Below are 18435 nucleotides of genomic sequence, written 5' to 3'. Positions count from 1 at the left end.
TAATACACGCCATTCAGTACATTTCTTCACTATTTTAGTGAACAAATGTCTCAAATGACCAAACACCTAAAATCTAAAAAAAAAAAAAAATCATTAATGAACAAATAGCAAATGTCTTTGCGATTCTTTTACATTACAATAATTATTATTGTTGTTGTTGCACTGCAGCTGGGGAAGTTGTAGGCAATCTTCCCAGAGAAGCAAGTGAAGGCCCAAAGCAATAAGGCAGCGTTATTAAGCAGATTGCATCTGTGCAGTATAATCTTACAAAGGGACAGAGTGGCCAGAGATGCTAACTCTGCAGCAGTAAGAGGATAAAACAAACAAGCCAAACAGGAAAATTTAATTACAGCTGGAACTGGATTCTCACCTCTTGAGGGGCATCTCGGACAACTTGGCCCGGCAATTCATAAACACCTGCAGCCTCACATTGACCACTTGACTGAGCACCTGCCAGATTCATTGGAAAAGAGGCCCGGTTAGCAATTAGGAACAAAGCGAAGCTTAATGAGGAGGAGCAGAGCGAGATGTACGATTATTACTGTATCATGTCGACACACGGTAGGAAATACTGAGAATTATTTGCTTTTCTGTTCAAATCAGTTCTTCAAATTCGATACTTTTACATATTTTCACGAGGAACACTTTATTAAAGAACATCACAGCTTTCTTTCTGTGTGAACGTTTGCACTCCGGCGAGCTCCGCATCGCTCCCCTCTCCAGTCGAGTGATTTTTTGGAGTGTCCTTGCTGTATTAGGAATCGATGAAGAATAGAGGAGGAGAATACGAGCGGTGGAACACAACTTACGATCAACAGGGGAGAAATCTTCTGTGCCTCTCTGGTGAGGGGGTCAACAATGGCGACGACATCATAGAACACCTCGTTCTCTCGCGGAGAGAGACGGAGCACGCTGAGGAGGAGAACAGCACACCGGAGGGGATTCAACAACACAAGGTTGTACAATCCTTATTCAGCAGAACTGCAAATCAAAAGATTCGCATTTCTGCACTGCTTGAAATGATGACAGGGCAATTTCCAGATTCTTTACAACGGAATGGGAGTGGAGGCCCTCCCCGAGAGGCTGCAGAGCTAATGGGACAATAGGTAAACACAGAAGAGGAAGGAACAACAGGAAAGGCACATTTCCCACCTGTGGTTGTCTTTGTGAAAGTGGACATCTCTTCTGGCCTCTCCTTTGGGGGCTGCAGTTAGGAGGGCATCAACTTTCATCACCAACTCGCTGGCACTGGCAGACAGAGAATCAGTTTGTCACGTATTAACAGTGTTTGTCAGAAGACACTAGAAACTAGAAACTACAGAGCTGAATTCTACAAACGGAATTCATGAACCATATCTCAGCACTTATACACTGACGTTAAAGAAAAAACTATAGCTGCCATGTTGAAAACAACTTAATTAAGGAGGAAAAGAAAACATCCTGTTCATGCATAAAATTAGACAAACTTGGGAAACGGTTCAATGGATGCAACTATTTCTACTGCAGGCATTTAGGAGGGAAATAATAAGGGAAGTTTTGTTAACAAGACTGAAAAAGCACAAAAATACTGTTTTGGTTTCATCCCCATCTGTTTAACACTGGCTTTGACTTTCTCTGCAGAGCCTCTCAGTGTAATCTTCTCCAGCAAGTGAAAATCCTCCACAGTGAAATCTTCCTGCTCTTCAAACGGACCCAGGATCTAAACATGAAGAAATAACGCAGTCAAAAGCAAGACTTTAGTCATTTTTTTATCTCGCCATTCATCTACAACTTATTCAGGAGCTGTTAACTGTAACGCAGCTGCTGCGGCACAGACTTTTATACACTTAAAGTCATGGTATTCAGTGATGTCTCCTTATTTTAGAGGCTTTCTATTCCGGGAGCGGAGCTCTACCGCTGCAGCCGAGGGATGTAAGATAATATTAATTGTTACAGCCATCTCCGAGGCGAGCTTTTTTTTTTTCTTCATCTGTGGCTGTCAGCGGCGCTCCTGCTGAGACATCAGTCACCGGCTCTGCGCACTCGTACAGCGAGCACACACACAGGACGATCAAACACACATCACAGTGCCATGTGTGCCACCTGTGACCTTTGAGAAATGGACATCTTGCTGATGTGACAGCGCCGCTAAGCAAACATTCTGAAAACACCAGTGGGAAAAATCCTGCCGACTGCAGCCACACAGAGGATCCGGCTCCACTGTAACAAATAATACGAGATATTTACTGTATTAGAGCCTGTCCTGGCTCGCCAAGTTGTGTGATCTACATAATATTATGGTGGTGCACCGATTAGTAGTCTGTTTAGTTGTAACTATTTATGCTATTTACTATGAGTTTCAGACTGCAGTTTGATAAATGTGTTGACAGACCAGGTGGATAATTACAATGGCTCCTGGTGGAGGCTTCAGCTGCAGCTCCGGTCTGACCTGGAGAGCTGGCTTTACATGGTAGGTTTGGGATTATATGATCTTTTTGGTGAATTTGTGAACTCAGAGTTTCAAAATCATCCAATGTCTTCATTAATTCACCTAATTTGAGACCTTAAACTTTACCTTTCTTACACTATGTTCAAACGAAGAGATTTTTCCAGTGACTGCAGCCTTACGAATCTTTAATTATCAAATCAAAAGTTGAATTTTTCGGTTGATGAAGATTACTTTATCCAACTTTGTTGGAACTGGAATGCACTCACCCTGCCATTGCTGATCACGGCCCGCTGTCCAGGACCGAGTTTCAGGACGTCTTGACAGAACAGCTGCTGACTGCGAATAAAATCCACTTCCAGCGTGTTGAATTTTTTCTCAAAGGCATCGACATCCATGCCCTGCAGCAGAGAAGCAAAAGTTTGTTTAGGTCGTTAGTTTAATTGATTGCCTCGCCGGCTCGCCCAATCCCAAAGTATTTGTAAGATGACGCATGATTTGGTGATGTAACTGAAGGATCCAGCAAAGTAGCTGAAGGACATTTCTCCCATTTCTGCCTGTCCATAAAAACATCAGACTGAGCGCATTGACGGACGCGATGATGTATGTGAGGCTGGCAATTATTCACAATATCATTGATGCTTTGCGTCGGCATAATTATCAGAGTTTTCAGACATAAAATACTTCGGGCCGACCTGTCAAAAACGCACGTGTGAAAATGAGATTAATCAATTTGTAATTAATATACCAAACTTAATTAAACTCCAGCCATTTTGGTCTATAACAAATTAGGTGTGGGAGTATGGAGGGTTTGTGGAGTCAGGTTATTAGTTTCTCCAACATATCCCTCCTCAGGAGAACAGGTGAAATACCAATAATGTCAGCACAATCCAGTCAGCAAGTCTGTCTGGCAGCCAATAATAAACTCATATCCCTTGGCTTTGGGTCTCAAGTCACACAGCGAGCTCCTACCTATCTTTCAGTTGCTATTTCCAGCCTTTCCTCTCCCTGCTGTTTAAGGTTAGTATAATTGAAGGGCGGTTTGCTATGGTGGCTCCCAATTGCAACATGTACTCCATGACTTACTCCTGACGGGAGAGCGAGGAGCTCCTCTGTCAGCTGATTTGTTGATTAGTGACTACGAATCTGTGTGCTTATGGGACACACTGTGTGGGTGGCTGCTGGACATTATAGCACGGAAGACATCAGCGGACGGAGCTTTTCAGCAGCAGCGGCGGCGGCGATGGTCAGGCTTGGACAGACACATTTAGCTTGCACAACCGTGAGCAGGAGTGCAGCTGTTCATTAGCTCCAGGAGACCAGGGATGCTCCGGCTCTTTTCAATTAAAGAAGTGGCGTGTCCAGCTCACCTCCTCATGCCTGCTGTGACTGCTAAAGTCAATCTGACAGCGAGCAGGCCGCACGCCTTAGTGTTCACAGGCTAATGTCAGACGTATTCTGTGAGCCGATGTTCAAGGAAGCTTTCAGAAGATGGGCTCATCAATCATTATTTTCTCTGACTGTGTGCTTGCATGAGGAAAGCAGAGCAGTGTTCAGGAGTTTGCTTTACCATCTACATAAAGGTATAAATACTCATGTTGGACCATCTCAAACTCAGACCATTGTCATCCTTTTGGTGATATATTCTGATATATTCAGAGACCGGATCAATAACTGTCTGAGATACAGCAATAATAATTTATCACTGTTTCAGACTAATGAAAGCAGCACTCTTAATGTGTGTTTTCAAAGTATAGCTAACTATATTTGGAAAAATAAGGCCTGTTTGTTCACTATTTTAATATTCTGTTTTAAGGACCTATCTGGTAATGTCCTCTTTGCTTCGCTGCAACTGTAATATAGAATGACAATTAAGTGGTAAAGCTCAATTTCACTTTCATACCATTATAGTGATAAACTTTGCCTAAAATGTCAGACAGAATGTTCTACTTCCATGCAATTTGGGGAAAAGAAAAAAAAAGTAGAACACCCCAGAATTTGAGAAACCTTCATTTTCCTGGAATATGAAAGAAATGCAAATGTGGAATGGTGGTTATCTTTCAAGAAATAAAAAAAAAAAAAAAACACACACACACACAAGTGTTTTTCTTAATCCCTTCTTTACCTGCATCAGTAAGTCCTTCATCTTGGTCCCCTGCTGGAGGAGCTGGCTGCTCTCCTCTTTCATGAGTTTAAGCACAAACTCTGCCGCAGCCTTATTCTTCTGGGTGATGAGAGAGGCCCATATAGCCCTGTACAGCACGGTCTTATCTTCCCAGGGCTTCTCGCTAGGGTTATCTATCACCCCCACGCGCACCCCTGGACTGGCCTTCTGCTCGCACACACACACACACACACACACACACACACACACACACACACACACACACACATACGCACACACAGCAGCGATATAATTCACACTAATATCACACATTCTCATATATCCACAGACCACAGATGTCACAGAGCCAAAGCACCAGGAAGATAGTGTGATTGCTTAAAAGTAACAGTAAAGGTTTCTCCTCCTCTATTTGTTCCTAGTAATCCTTTCTTTTCTTGACAGAGAAATTGCTGGCTTGTAATACACCTAATTTATCTGAAGTGTATAAACAGTACACACTTCATTTGAAGAGCGCCCGTGCTGGGAACTTTGTGAGAGCACACAACAGACAGTCTATTCAGAGTGAATTCACTTGATTCAGTCATTAAGACCCAAAAATCAGTATTCAAACCATTTTCTTTTTCATCTCATCTGTTTCTATGTGAAACACTGATTTTCAGTAAATACACAGACGGCAGGATTTCATTCAAAATTCAGCTGACCGCACTGCTTAGAGTGGCAGATTTGTCTGTTATGCCCCCTAACACGTCCCCCATGCAACCTGATTATGTGATAAAAGAACAGGGAGGATGGAATAATGTGTTAATTGTACTCACCACATGTTTCAGAGCATTAAGCAAGAGTTTCCTTCCTGAAACCGTCTCAAAGTCCCCAGCTATCCACATGGTCACAGCAGTCATCCCATCATCATCTAAGATAAAAGACCAAAAGCCTCTGTAATACTCTCAGTAGCTTCATTTAATGCTGCATTTAATTTCAGCATCAGTTAAAGTGATTCGCACAGCATACCTAACTAGGACCAAACGACTCTCCTTCACTCCCGGAGCAGCCCGACAGCTTTTATTTTCATTTGTTGTGACATAAATGCAATGCGGAGTTGGAAGTATCTCGGGTCTTTCTGGTCCGTGCAGACATGAAAGCACTGCTATGTTGTAGCTGATTTTTTTAACCTGTGCACTCCTGCTGCATATTTCACATTTTATTACATCCCAGAGGTATTCCAGAGGATTTAGGTCCTCAGGCTATGAAGGCCATTAGTGTACAATAAGCTCCAGCATGTTGATGGGGAAAGCCTATGATGGTCAGGGCCTCCTCCTAGTAGAATGTGCTTCCAATACGAGGCGGCCCAGGCTGTGCACAGCTGCTTCCACAATGGGGATCACTACCAGGGTCCACTCGAACTCCATGTGTCCCCAACAGGCTACCAGTAAATACTCAGAGCTGCGATTCAGAGCACATTTAGAGAGTGCAAATTCAACCAAGGTCATTCTGCCAGTGTTTTAATCTGTCAAATCATCGGCGCACAAGACCAGTTGATGATCCCTGTGTTGACGATTTTCAGTGTACCCGTTAAGTTCACCACAATAATTAAAATCAATGTTCATTTTGTGTGTCAAAGGCAAGAAAGACTGAGATGTCTGCCAGAGAGCAGAGCACATTATCAGAGAGCTGCGCCTTCTGTTGTAGTTATATTCCCCCCAGCAAGTCAGTCAGCCGGCCAGTCAGCCACAAAGGCAGGCAGACGGCCGGTCAGCTATTCCACAGAGGAAGGATAGCAATCAGCCTCCTCAGCCTCACTGCGGCTACACTCTGGGCCTCAGCAGTGAAATGCACCTCTGATGACCATTTAGACCACTGGTGCCCAATCCTCCGTCTTCCTAGAGAGCCCCGATCCAGCGTGTTTTAGTTCTCTCCCTGCTTCAGGACTCATCGCTGGGCTTTATTAGGCACTTGGTGATGACAGGATCATTAGATTCAGGTGTGTTGAAGCAGGGAGAGCGCTCAAACATTGCAGGACAGGGGCTCCACGGGAACAGGATTGACCAGAAGTCGTTCAGAAGCCTTGACAGAGATTTACTTCTGCTCTTAACAAAAGTAAAATTCACATTTTAATAAATCAGTGAAGCAGTGTAGACTATTCATTTTGTGAGATACGGCTTATTTTATAAATTTGCAACAAATGGATATTCATAGTTGTATTTCAAATGGCAAGCATATTGAAGCTAAATAAAAAGTTTGGGATATTTGGCTTTTGGGTGAAATTGGTAGAAAACGTAAAAGGTTCATTCTACAGTGATATATCATGAAAGTAGGGCTTTTAAGTAGAAACATGTAGTGGTGACTTCCTCATTTCAGTTTATGAAAACAAAAGCAAACAACAGTGGATGTTATACCACGACAAAAAAATATCAACGTCTCAGTAACTTCCCATGTGCCCTTGAGCATCAGTTACAGCTCGACACTGACGTCTCTGCTGTTCACAGGTTGACTTATAGTCTGCTGAGGTATGCCATTCCTCTCTTCTTGAAAGACGACCCTCAGGTCATTGAGGTTCCGGGGTAGAGAAATACAAGCCTCCACACGGCGACTCGGCTGATCCCAGAGGTTTTCCAAGAGATTCAGGTCTGGAGAAAGTGACGGGTTCTCCATATGAGACACCCCAGGTGTTTTTCAGGATGGGCCTGTCACAGAGTGCAGGGCAGACACACCTAACCCACAACACCACCACCACCACCAAAGGCTGATTTGTTAACGACATTAGCTGATGGATAACAGCCTCCTTTATGTCTCCAACATCGATGGCAGCCATCATTTCTGCTCAGCTCGAATGGACTTTCATTAGAGACCAGTACTGGGATCCACTGGTCCCTCGTCCAATTTGAATGCTCCCTACTTCCGACGTAAATAGTTTCCACCGGTGTGACGAGACACTTTGCGCCTCTCACTTTCCTTAAATGTGCCTGGAGTTGAATGGCATTCATCATCCAGTTCCACAGGACTCACGGTGAAGTGGTCATCAGTGTGGGATGTGGTCAAAAGAAGAGGCCACTTCTGTGCGTCTCCCAGTCTCCCTGTTTCTCCGATCAACCGGCTGATGACGCTCCATGAGTTTTGTGAGTAGTCTAAGTTATTTATGCCATTATTTGTCACTTACAGTTCTGAAAATGAGATGGTGTGTGCATTCATCTGAAGTAGTTTGTTAAGAAAGCAAAAAAAATAAACAAACATTCTTACCACTATTTGTAAAATACTTCATCCTCTTAGCAATCACTGCCGTTTTGTCTCTGGAGTCAAAGAATGAAAACATTGTTGTGTCCTCCCAATCATCCGCAACTGTAAAGCAAAAAACATCTACCATGAGAACAATGCTAACAGCGAAGCTGCAGTCAACTGTTGTCAGATGAGGAGCGCAGGTCACCTGGCTTGGCTGTGAAGTCCAGGTACTTCCGGTTATCGCTCAAAATAAGAGGATTCATCCGGGGAACAACGTTGGCCTGTTCCATTAGGTAGTCCACCACATCTGAGCCTTCGGTTAACTGACCCTGTAAGGTGAAAATTAAATCTTATACTGCTGATGAGCCTTACATCTGTTATGAAATGATATCAAATCCATCAAAATCTTTTCTGATTTTGGCAATTATTCAAAAAATAACTATCCATTATATTAAGAGAATCATGTATTTTTCACAGGCTGTATATAAACAGCATATTTATTCTTTAATTTCACAGACGTGTCGTACCATGAAGACAGCCCGCTGAAAGGCGGTGGTGGTGTCCATGATGCGCTGCAGGAGGATGGTCTCCAGCTCCTCTGGGTCCATCTCGTCTGGGCTCAAAGGGACTCCGTTAAACAACGCTAGAGGCAGAGCGCCCAGGCCACTCTTTTTGTAGAAGACGGCCCCATCCTAAAGCAAACCAAATGTAAGCAGAACACCGACATGTTGCCATTAATTTAATGATTTAATAACACTTCCTAATAGAAAAAGAAACATAATTTCAGTTTTCCTTCACCTTTCGTCGATCATCATACTCGGATTCTACTCCGAGAATCCTTTCAGGACTGGCTTTAGGAAATTTTTTCTTCAGGAAGGCAGTGACTGTATCAGCCGACAGCGTCTCCCCTGCATTTACTCTGCTGTACAGCTGAAAGAAAGAGAGCCAATGTAGCTCATATTTGTCTGCAGCGTTCTCTCAAATCTCTGCGACTGTCAATCAATTTTGAGTTCATTTGAAAAAAATCTGATAGCAAGAGGCAAAAAAAATCACACTGACTCATGCGGTCCAACTGTGTCTCAATGACGAGGACAACGCACAATAACACACCTGGACAGATATGAGCTGGCGATAAACACCTGCTAAAACAACAGAGATTTATATCTGTGATATACTTACTGAGATCATGGACATCAGAGCCTGGGATAAATCGTACTCGTCTGCAATGTAATTCAGGAGTCGGTAAAATCCAACCCCTGCATCCGAGAAGCCATCAATCTCATCTTTGGTGTTGACAACAAACACAAATCCAATTCTATAGAAATGGGACAAAGCAGGTATTCGATTTGCAGGCAAACTGAGAATCACTAGCTGGTAAAGATTCTAAATACCAAGACCGGGCCACATGAACAGTTGTGAAGCAGTGAGAAATGACAGCACCGACCTCAGGGGAATCTTGTGCCTGTAGAAAAGTTCTGCTAACTTCACCAGCTCAACGCTCTCCTCCTGCAGTGGATCTAAAAACAGCACCTAGAAAACAAAGACGCCATTCTCAAACCTGGTGTCATGAAGCTTTTCTGCACATTTTTGACTCAATTGTAATTCATTCTTTGAATGCAGAAAAAAACAGATTTTTAAGTTTGGGCTTTTTTTTTTATTTTGCAGACCCAACTCTTCATGATAATCTCACCAGGTTAAAGAAATTGCGTCTGATCTGCCGGATGACTCCAGGAAAAGTGGCTCTGAGCAGCTCCTGTACAGCTGTGGGCCAGCTGTGATACATGGGGTCATTCTCGATGTCATTCATCCACTGGAAGAAACAAGACAAAAAAAACAAAGATGTTCAGGGAATTTTCTTAAATGAGGTGCTAGCTGCAGATGTGCAACCTTCGGTAAAGTAGTGCATTCGAGGACAATTTAGACCAGAAACCTAAAGCTTAATTAATCCTGACTATATTTTCTGTTTTGTTTCAACAGTGACAATTTAGATTTATTTTCCACCATGTCTGTAAGCCACAATTCAAACTGTAATTTTATAATTGCAAAAGAACATTGTACTCGACTCAAATGATTCAGTGAACTGATACTGGTTCTAAGGTCCACAATAAAATCAACTGCGTCCTTTTCTCAACTGTAGAAAGTAAATATTCAAATAATCCTGTGAATTTCACTTATAGGTTTAGTAAAAAAAAAAAAAAAAAAAAAAAAAAAAAACCACTTGGCATGTGTTATGAATTATTAGAATCAAAATCAACAAAGCCAAACGATTCATTACTCAAAGTCAATTTGGCTACAACACTAGTCTGTCTTTATGTAACTATTCAATCTCCTAATGGTCCAAATGTTTACTTCAATGGTTATGAAAATTACAACAACCTGCTCGATCTTTCTTAATGTCTTCAAGGAAACATGCAAGCAAAAATCACAAATGTTGATTGAAGTATCAATATTTTCATCTCTTTGATGCTTTTATAAGACCTAAAAGATCAGCAGGTTCCGGAGAGCACAAGCAAAAAGCTGCAACCTTTTAATTTCATAACTTTGTTTGGATTACTTCCCAGTTCATAAGTGAGGTTTCTGGCAGACTCAACATTGTTACTAATGCCTGATGACCAATGCACTGAGTCCCACTGCAGTGCAAATATAAACACGCAAGCACCTGCAGTGTGATCTGTGCCAAGAGATCAAAACTCACCAATATAGCCGGGTGTCTGATATCTAAGGCGTAGCTGTCATCCACCGTATTCACAGGCAGCCTCAGCAGCTTGCCCTGAAGTTCTCCCTTTATACCCAGGTTGTGAAGCCCCTCCAACACCCGAGCCTCTCCTCTGAGGATGTCCAAAATGCTGCAAGTACAAAAACCAAACTACTTAGTTCTGAACACATTAGTTGCACAACATCTCATTTACATTACAGTCATTTCTGATCTTGTAGGAGGAGGAAGACAAAGTCGATGTGTTGAACTAAGGTTTCCCGAGGCGAGCGCAGCCTGGCTACTGCACCCTCCCGCTGAGTTCCTACCTGAAGGGGTTGTGAACGTCCAGATCAATGTGCAATCCGTTGATGAAGAGCTCCCCATCTCCCGGGTGAACGCCAATGCTCTCGCTGAGATGCTGAGAGAACAAGTTCCAAGTGTTAGTTGAACGCCAGAACCTCTGAACCGCGACTCTGCCACTATTGTCTAATCTTTTAACAAGAACAGACGCACACAGAAACTCCTTCACTGAGCAGGAAGAATATAATGCCCTCAAAAAAAAAAAAAAAAAAAGACATGTCAGAGACGATGTTTTCATGGAACTTACATCAGATAAGGATTATAAGCTCAACCTCCAAAATAAATCGTGTGCAATAGTTTACAGTTGTTATCAAAGTACCACTGACAGTATTGTGTGGGAACACTGCTTATGATGTTGCACCTTTTGGTTCTCCTCAATTTCTTTTCTCATTTCCTGCTTTACAGCCACTCTTGTCAGTGATCTGTGGGAACAGTAAAACATGTACAGTCACCATCAGCTTTTACCACATCCCCGGCCGGCAGTAAAATGCCAGTTTTAATCTCCAAAAACCTGTGGGCCCTCAAGATGGTGTGTTTGCAGTCAGTTCCCTGTAAACACCCCACTCCTACTCAGCAGTTTCTGCAGTTATTACAAGCTGTCTGAGCCAAAGTAAGCTGACATCAAAGGAGCTGATTAGATCTCTGTATAAAAGACTTCTTTCGATTTAAAAGCATTCTTTGTGAAATGGCAATGGGATACCTGAAAGGGTTAAAATTCTTAAATACGCAGCATTTGGTGAGCCTGGATACACACATTTCAACACAGGGCAGGGCTTTGATAGAGACTTTGGAGCTGCATCATATACGATCGGCTGAAAGAGACAGTGCGATGAATTTTCCTTACCTGGCTTTGCTTGGAAAGTTCTGACTGAGGTCTCGCATGACCTTCAAAGAATCAAACTTTGGCACAGACATGATTCTGGCAGCTGCCTGGAAACTTAAATCTGTCAGGATCAAATAACAAAATCATCAACATTTCTATCTCACCGATGCATATGCAGAGGATTTTATTGGCCGTGCTAAAAGCAATAGTTGTTTGACAAGTTGGTCGACAGACACCACAAACATACAGTCACACATACCAGACACCCAATGTGGAGATGCCGATAACCAGAGAGATGGCAAGGGCAGATCAAAAATGTGTCTGAAACAGACTCGCTACTCAGCTCTAGCGATGTTTGGTGTGGTTTTAGCTGAAACAGGTGTAGAGCAGAGCACTGCATGGCTCCCAACACAGTGGAATCAATGAGAACTGATGATCACATGATGCATTGTGGGCAGACTTTTAACTGTCTGTGCTGCAAAGGATTACAATTTGAACTTTAAAAACAATGAAACTCACGGAGAAATACAGGAACTTGACTTTCAGTAAGAGAGAAAAGGATCTGACTGAAAACATCTAACACACTGATTGATATTAAAAGATATTTAAATGCCAAGTAGAATTGAGTTAAATTGACAGCTCTTCTCTTCCCAGCAGGCCTAATTTTTAATGTGGCTCCTCAGGAAAATACTTTTCAGAAAATGCATTAGGGGGGAAAAAAAGGAAAATGAATTGCCCACTCTTGTTTCTGACATATCTTCAGTTATTGTCATAATGAAATACGTGACACTATATGATTAAAATTTCTCAAGTTGTTTTTTATTTTTCATACAAAGTCAGAATCACTGTTTTTATTGGACAGATGTGAAAGACTAGTTCATTGATGCATTATTTAAAAGTATGTGTGAGATAAACAGACACTCTTCCAGTTTCCCATTAAAGAAAAATAATAGAATTATTAGTGACAATACAATAAATGTAGAATGTAAAATTGATACCTTGCATCTCCCACACCTTCAAAGGGGCCATGTCGTTGGTGCTCTCCAAGAGATGTTTGTGAAGCTCGACAAGCTGCTCCTGGAGTTCAGGGTGAGATTTCCTTCAAAGAGACAACATAAAAAGACGCAATTCAAGTTTCTTTCATCTTTTAATCAACGAGGAGTGGCCAGCAGGAATAACTGGAGAGAGAATAAACCAAAACATCTTTGCGGCAATTAGTATGTTAAACACTGTTGTCTCTTACTTTAATGTTCCGAAAAAGAATCCTTGGACTTCATCGTTATCATCCTCCTCAGCATGTGTTGCACTCTTTGAATCTACAAAGGAAAAGATCCACATTTAGCCGCCTCGGATGCAGCGAGATCCATCTTCTAATGTTTGATAAGTCACCAGCTGACCTTTTACTTTGGTATCATCCACAGCTTTATATTCCGTGCTTTTGATTGCCAGCTCCACACCGTACCCCGATAAAAGCATCTTTTGAGGCTTTGGATTCTGCAGCAATAAGAAGCAGAGAAACGCCTCAGTGTAAAACAGCGCTGCTTCTTCAGATGTGTGCATTGTTGGAGAAAATGCGTTATTAAAAAATCATGTTTATAGCTTTTAAACCGAGGCTATTTCACCGACCCCCAAGTGTCTGTGCTGATGTATGTAAACAGATATTCATCCTAATAATCATAAACTATAATGGACCATGTGGAAACCTGGTAGCTTTCAGCTTGGGTTCATCTTTCTGATGAATTCAATTCTTCTGGTTTTCTATCGTGGCTGCCGCCATGAAAACAGAAATGCTTCGACAAAACAACAGCTCACTTTCAGAGGGGTAAAAGTCACTGCTAAACTGCAAACTGTCTGCAGCAGAGAGAGACACCAGTACACAAGCCAAATCACTACGGACAACTTCATGAGGTTGCAGAAACGCTCAGAAGCAGAGGTTCTCAAGGTGTGGTGAGTGATTCCCATAGGGGGCGAGAGAAAGCTTCAAGGGAAGAACAGCAGCTGGAGAACTCTAGGAGTCAAGTGGAGGCTCAACCTCCTTTAGACCCCCTTGTCTCGATTTCCAAAGTGTGGGCCACTCAGGTGTGTTGAGAAAGGTCAAATAAAATAAATACATGAAGACTTTACATGCAATTTTTTGTTAACCACTTTAAGTTTTTTGTAAGCAAAGGGAATAATTCTTGGCTGACTCATGCTGTGACCGCATTCACTTCTTCTACCTGTGAATGCGGGCTGTTGCACGTGTGTAGCAGCAGTGAACCGCCGTGTGACTGAGCGGGTGCCATGACAACGGCTTTGTTTAACCTTGACCTGAAACCCGCTCACGTCATCGCATCAAAGGTGAACGAGGCTATGAGAATAAAAATGACTCACGTGTCACAATTTAAAGGTGCTGTAGGCAGGATTTTGCTAGTCAATTCTAATTTTTCTATGTTTTCTTTGGATTAAATGTTAGAGTATCCATTGATAATCCTTTAGGAGTGTAGCATAATTGCACTACTGCGAGGGCGCAGCGTTTCCATCTGTCTCTGTTCTGAGCTGAAAAGGAATTTCGACCGCTCCAGGTATCTTTGACCAATCAGAAGAGCCCATGAGGCTCTAACCGTGATTGGTCGAGGGGCGTTCGTCGCACGTTCTTGTGGGAGGGGCTTAACTTGCGTGAGGGCGTGATGTCAGAGAAAACAGGACAGGATTGGCTGTGCTGGGTTTCAAATCGCCATCTTAGATGGGTCAAATCGCCATCTTGCTTAGGTAACCCCAAGCAAGATGGCAGAGATGCGGAATCCTGCCTACAGCACCTTTAAATAAAGACCTGTCATTATAATACGGCTGACATGACTCTTCGAGTCAAGTCCAAGTCTAAAGTCGCTGCAATTCTCAAGTCCGACCTGAGTCTCTGGTCTAAGAGAGTAGACAATCAGCCAATCAGGATCTATAGTACTAACACAGGGATGTCATCGCGGTTAGAAAAGTGCGGCCTGATGGCATCATAGAGAGAATGAGCAGAACTGAAGTGCTGGACCGGCCAGAGAGCAACATAGGGGATCTCCAAGACAACTACCTCCATAAAAGGCAAGTCCTATGAAGTCAGCTGAAGAGCAAGGTTCAGGCCATCAACATGAACACACTGCCAGCCATCAGATACCCAGCTGGGATCATAAGCTGAAGAAAGTTCAGAGGTGTTCACCCCAAGTCCACCATCCTGAGACGATATACCAAACGAAAAGAGGGAGACAAGAGAGCGCTGGAGCCACTATCCAACAGGAAACATCCAAGTTACTAAACTATGAGAACGGCGACCGCAGATCCCAGGAACAACATGTGAAGCCTCAGTCCAGAAGAGCACAGTGTTTAGAGCAGCTGAGATACTGCGGAGAACAGCTGACCCAGTCTTCACTCAGAAATACAGACATCAGGAATCCGTAATCGTGTAACTGTTTTCATCTTCGAGTCCATATTTATCTGTATTTATGTGTATTTTTCCTCCAATCTCTCACTTGACTATGCGTGTCTGAAAACAGACGTTAACACGAGTTATTTTTCCAGTTATTTTTACAGTCGGTGAAAGTAAGACAGGATGGAACACTCTATCAGTGGGAACAAAAAGTGCAGGGACGGCCACATACACCGGCAGATTCACTGACATTCAACCTTGACACTAATGTCAGCCCGACTGAAAGCACCACCTCAGTCTTTCACGAGCACAATCAGAAGACTTTCACGCCCACACTCCGCTTTTCTTCCACGCGTCTCAAAGAAAGGCACCTTTCAGGCTCTTAAAGGCATCTCTGGTGTTTGAGGCATCTGTTAATTCTTTGCTCAAACTCTGGTCAGTAATAAATTCTGTTCAGTAGAGTTAAAGAAAATATGTAAAATTAAACATTGATTTTTTTTTTCTTCTTCGTCTTCTTTTTTTGTAAAAATCAATGGCTTTGCTTTAAATTAACAGCAATATATCAACGAGATGTTTAAAATTTTCTGTTGACAGCAGGGTTGAAGATGAAAGTGGGGAGAGACAAGGTAAACAGAGTTTCAGCTCGAGGTCTTATTAACCGAGAGTGAATAGTCCAAGGAGAGGCGGCACTGCTCATACCGATCTCAAGTAATCATATGCAAAATGATAAGACAGTCTGTTCAATCGAAGTTTAAAGTTTAAAACCAATAATTCAGCGCAACAGAGATTTCCCCAAACTTTTCAGCTCAAGATGGAAGAATAAAAATGTAGTGACTTCTCTGTAAAGAAACATATTATCACTACTAAAAGAACATGAACTTAAATCAACATGAAACCTAGTTATTGCAACTTTTAGATCAAGTTAAGACTGCACTAAAAGGTATTTAAAAGATACAATCACAATTTTAGAGCAGTAGCTGAAAAAAAAAAAAAAAACGCTGCCTTTAAGAGCTTGACCATGTAATTGGTTAAACTTTCAATGCTCAGCACCTCGGCACAGACAGACCGAGAGGTGGGCAGACACATCTGAGCCACACAGCCGGCACTGGAAATGCAAACTCTTTCATTTTATTTCAATCCGCAAAGTAATTTCCAAAAAAACCTGTTAGAAATTTTACTCTACCATCTGGCAACACAAAGAAAATCAGTCAGAGTTTAGGAAACGTTGTACCGGGAAAAGCACTACTATTGTGTTACTGCAGAGCGGAGTGATGGAGGGATGTGGACCCTGTGGCTTCACCAAGAATATCTGTAACCCTAAAAACCATGAAGAAAACCGAGAAGACCTACAGTGTCAAGATGCTCTGAGAATATGAAGAAATAAACTTTGGAATGAGATTTCCTGTTGACTGAATCTTTCAAATATAATTTTATTTCTTCTTCAATGGATGATAAAGAAACAATTGAGAGTCAGAATGTATAATTCCATTCAGCCATTTTTTGATTATACGCTTTCTGTCAGCAGGTCATTTAACAGTATTAGTTTCTATGTAAAATAAGTGAAATAAAAACATTAAAAAAAAAACACATTACTAAGTGAAATGCAGTGAGAAACGTGTGCAAGAGAGTCTTACCGCCACGAAATGCCGCAGCACATAGGTAACTGTACCCTGCTCGGCCTTCTCCGACAGCACTTTATGGAAAGAGGTGAATTTCTTGGTTCCAATTTCAGCGTAAAGGATCACGACTGGCACGTCCGTTTTATTGGCCCCTGGATATGTGTGGTCGTTTTTATATAAATATGGTTTTGACCTGAAAAAAAAAAAAAAAAAAATCAAAATCACTTGAAAAATTAACCACTGAACGTATCAAATAATCCAAACTTTAAGCCCAAAAACATGTTGGTGGATTCTGTGAGTCCACAGAGGGAGGAAGAGTGTCATTCCATGTTACCTGCCTGCAGCTGCCTTCAGGAGCTTCTTAATGTCCTTGGTGCTGCAGCTATGCTGACCATGGATGGAGACAAAGGCAGGGCAAGCCTCAGGCGGAGGCTCATCGCTGGCGATCTGTGAAGAACCGGGGAAGAAGGGGAATGCATTGGAAAAACACACACACGCAGTGTGTACATCACAGATCTCATACTGCCTGGCACTTCTGTCCCCATGTGGCTACGTCGGTTTAAAAAATGCATGTGATCACGGCCACGTGGCGTCATTTGCGTCAAAGAATAGCCTAACAGAGAGTCTATAATTACTGAGTTCATCGTCACCTTTTCGCCCTTCTCCAACAGCCTGGCCGAGCTGATTAATCTCATCGGCATGTTCTCCAGATGTGTTTCTTATATTACTATCAGAATAAGTTTAGAGCATGTAAGTCTTAAACTGCGCGCCGAAGAGCAACTTTAATCACCACGCCAATTTACACCGTGCAGCACAACACTTCATTTCTCCCGCAAAAGGCCATTACTCACTCAAATGTTAAACACATTGTCAAATGAGAGAAATTTATCAAGCCGTGCATCCCTGTCAGCAGGATGAAATTTATCCTTGTAATTACCAGAATCAAGACAATCAAACTGCTGAGAAATTTTCGTCTCCCAGTACACTGAGGCTGTTCTTACTTCATTCTTGACTTACTCTTGCATGTATTTACTTCAAAGTAAATCCAGCACTGACTTGGCTAGCAGTGAAAACTTACGACGGATAAACATTCACTCGGAATAAAAAACTCAGTGTAATCTAACGCATAATTTTACAAAAAAGAAAAACTCAAGTAAGTATAAAGTCCATTAAAAATCCTCTTTTCTCGTCGCAGCATTGGATTCACATCACATCTCAGGTTTGCTCACTATAGGCAGATTTTCTTTTTTCCTGCCACTGCTGTAACTTAGGCACGTACAACATCTACTGCAGATTTTCTGTGCCCGTCTCCTTCCTGTGCTCTCTGCCCATGTTTGCCTCAACTTGTCATCATGAATTTTTGCCCCCTTTTCTTCTGGCATGAGCAGGATATTGTTTCCTCTCTAATGTCTGCCTGAGCCATTCGGAAGAATTGTGGCACCTTAAACTACCCCGTAGTATCAGTTCCTACAAGGATGATACTCTACGAGTCGCACCTGTACGCCACAAGTGAAAAGACATGAATTTATGCATTTTCATCTCTTTTTAAGCTTGATTTAAAGCTTACCGAGTATGAATATTAAAAAATGTTGACTGAATATGGAATCATTTGAATCATGAAAACATTTAAGCACCTATTTGCAGAGGTCTGAAATAACGATACTCAACATTTTAAATCCTGTGAGAACCTCATGAGAAAGTGTTTCAGCTGGAAAGTAGCCATTAAGAAACACAGTCACTTTGAGAACGTGATAAAGTAGTTGAGGAAGAAGTGCAAGTGAAAC

At 42.2% G+C, this 18435-nt stretch overlaps 1 protein-coding gene across 2 annotated transcripts in view; it reads right to left on the bottom strand.

The window, feature by feature from the left end:
* The window catches only part of uggt2 (UDP-glucose glycoprotein glucosyltransferase 2), a 36082-nt gene that overhangs the window by 15218 nt on the left and 2429 nt on the right, over positions 1-18435 (bottom strand). For both annotated transcript variants that reach the window (XM_030112832.1, XM_030112833.1), the window contains exons 5-27: positions 16986-17098; positions 16667-16844; positions 13039-13135; positions 12885-12957; positions 12640-12740; positions 11663-11762; positions 11180-11240; positions 10785-10876; positions 10459-10609; positions 9454-9573; positions 9208-9293; positions 8943-9078; positions 8562-8693; positions 8291-8455; positions 7969-8092; positions 7785-7883; positions 5366-5460; positions 4551-4757; positions 2695-2826; positions 1569-1699; positions 1153-1248; positions 810-912; positions 371-450 (exon numbers count right to left, since the gene is read on the bottom strand). In XM_030112832.1, coding sequence (XP_029968692.1) covers positions 371-450; positions 810-912; positions 1153-1248; positions 1569-1699; positions 2695-2826; positions 4551-4757; positions 5366-5460; positions 7785-7883; positions 7969-8092; positions 8291-8455; positions 8562-8693; positions 8943-9078; positions 9208-9293; positions 9454-9573; positions 10459-10609; positions 10785-10876; positions 11180-11240; positions 11663-11762; positions 12640-12740; positions 12885-12957; positions 13039-13135; positions 16667-16844; positions 16986-17098 — 2672 coding nt within the window. The remainder of the gene's footprint in view (positions 1-370; positions 451-809; positions 913-1152; positions 1249-1568; positions 1700-2694; positions 2827-4550; positions 4758-5365; positions 5461-7784; positions 7884-7968; positions 8093-8290; positions 8456-8561; positions 8694-8942; positions 9079-9207; positions 9294-9453; positions 9574-10458; positions 10610-10784; positions 10877-11179; positions 11241-11662; positions 11763-12639; positions 12741-12884; positions 12958-13038; positions 13136-16666; positions 16845-16985; positions 17099-18435) is intronic.

This window comes from Salarias fasciatus, chromosome 16 (genome assembly GCF_902148845.1).
Source record: "Salarias fasciatus chromosome 16, fSalaFa1.1, whole genome shotgun sequence".
NCBI classification, from domain to species: Eukaryota; Metazoa; Chordata; class Actinopteri; order Blenniiformes; family Blenniidae; genus Salarias; species Salarias fasciatus.
This window is presented reverse-complemented; position numbering and strand designations above follow the sequence as displayed.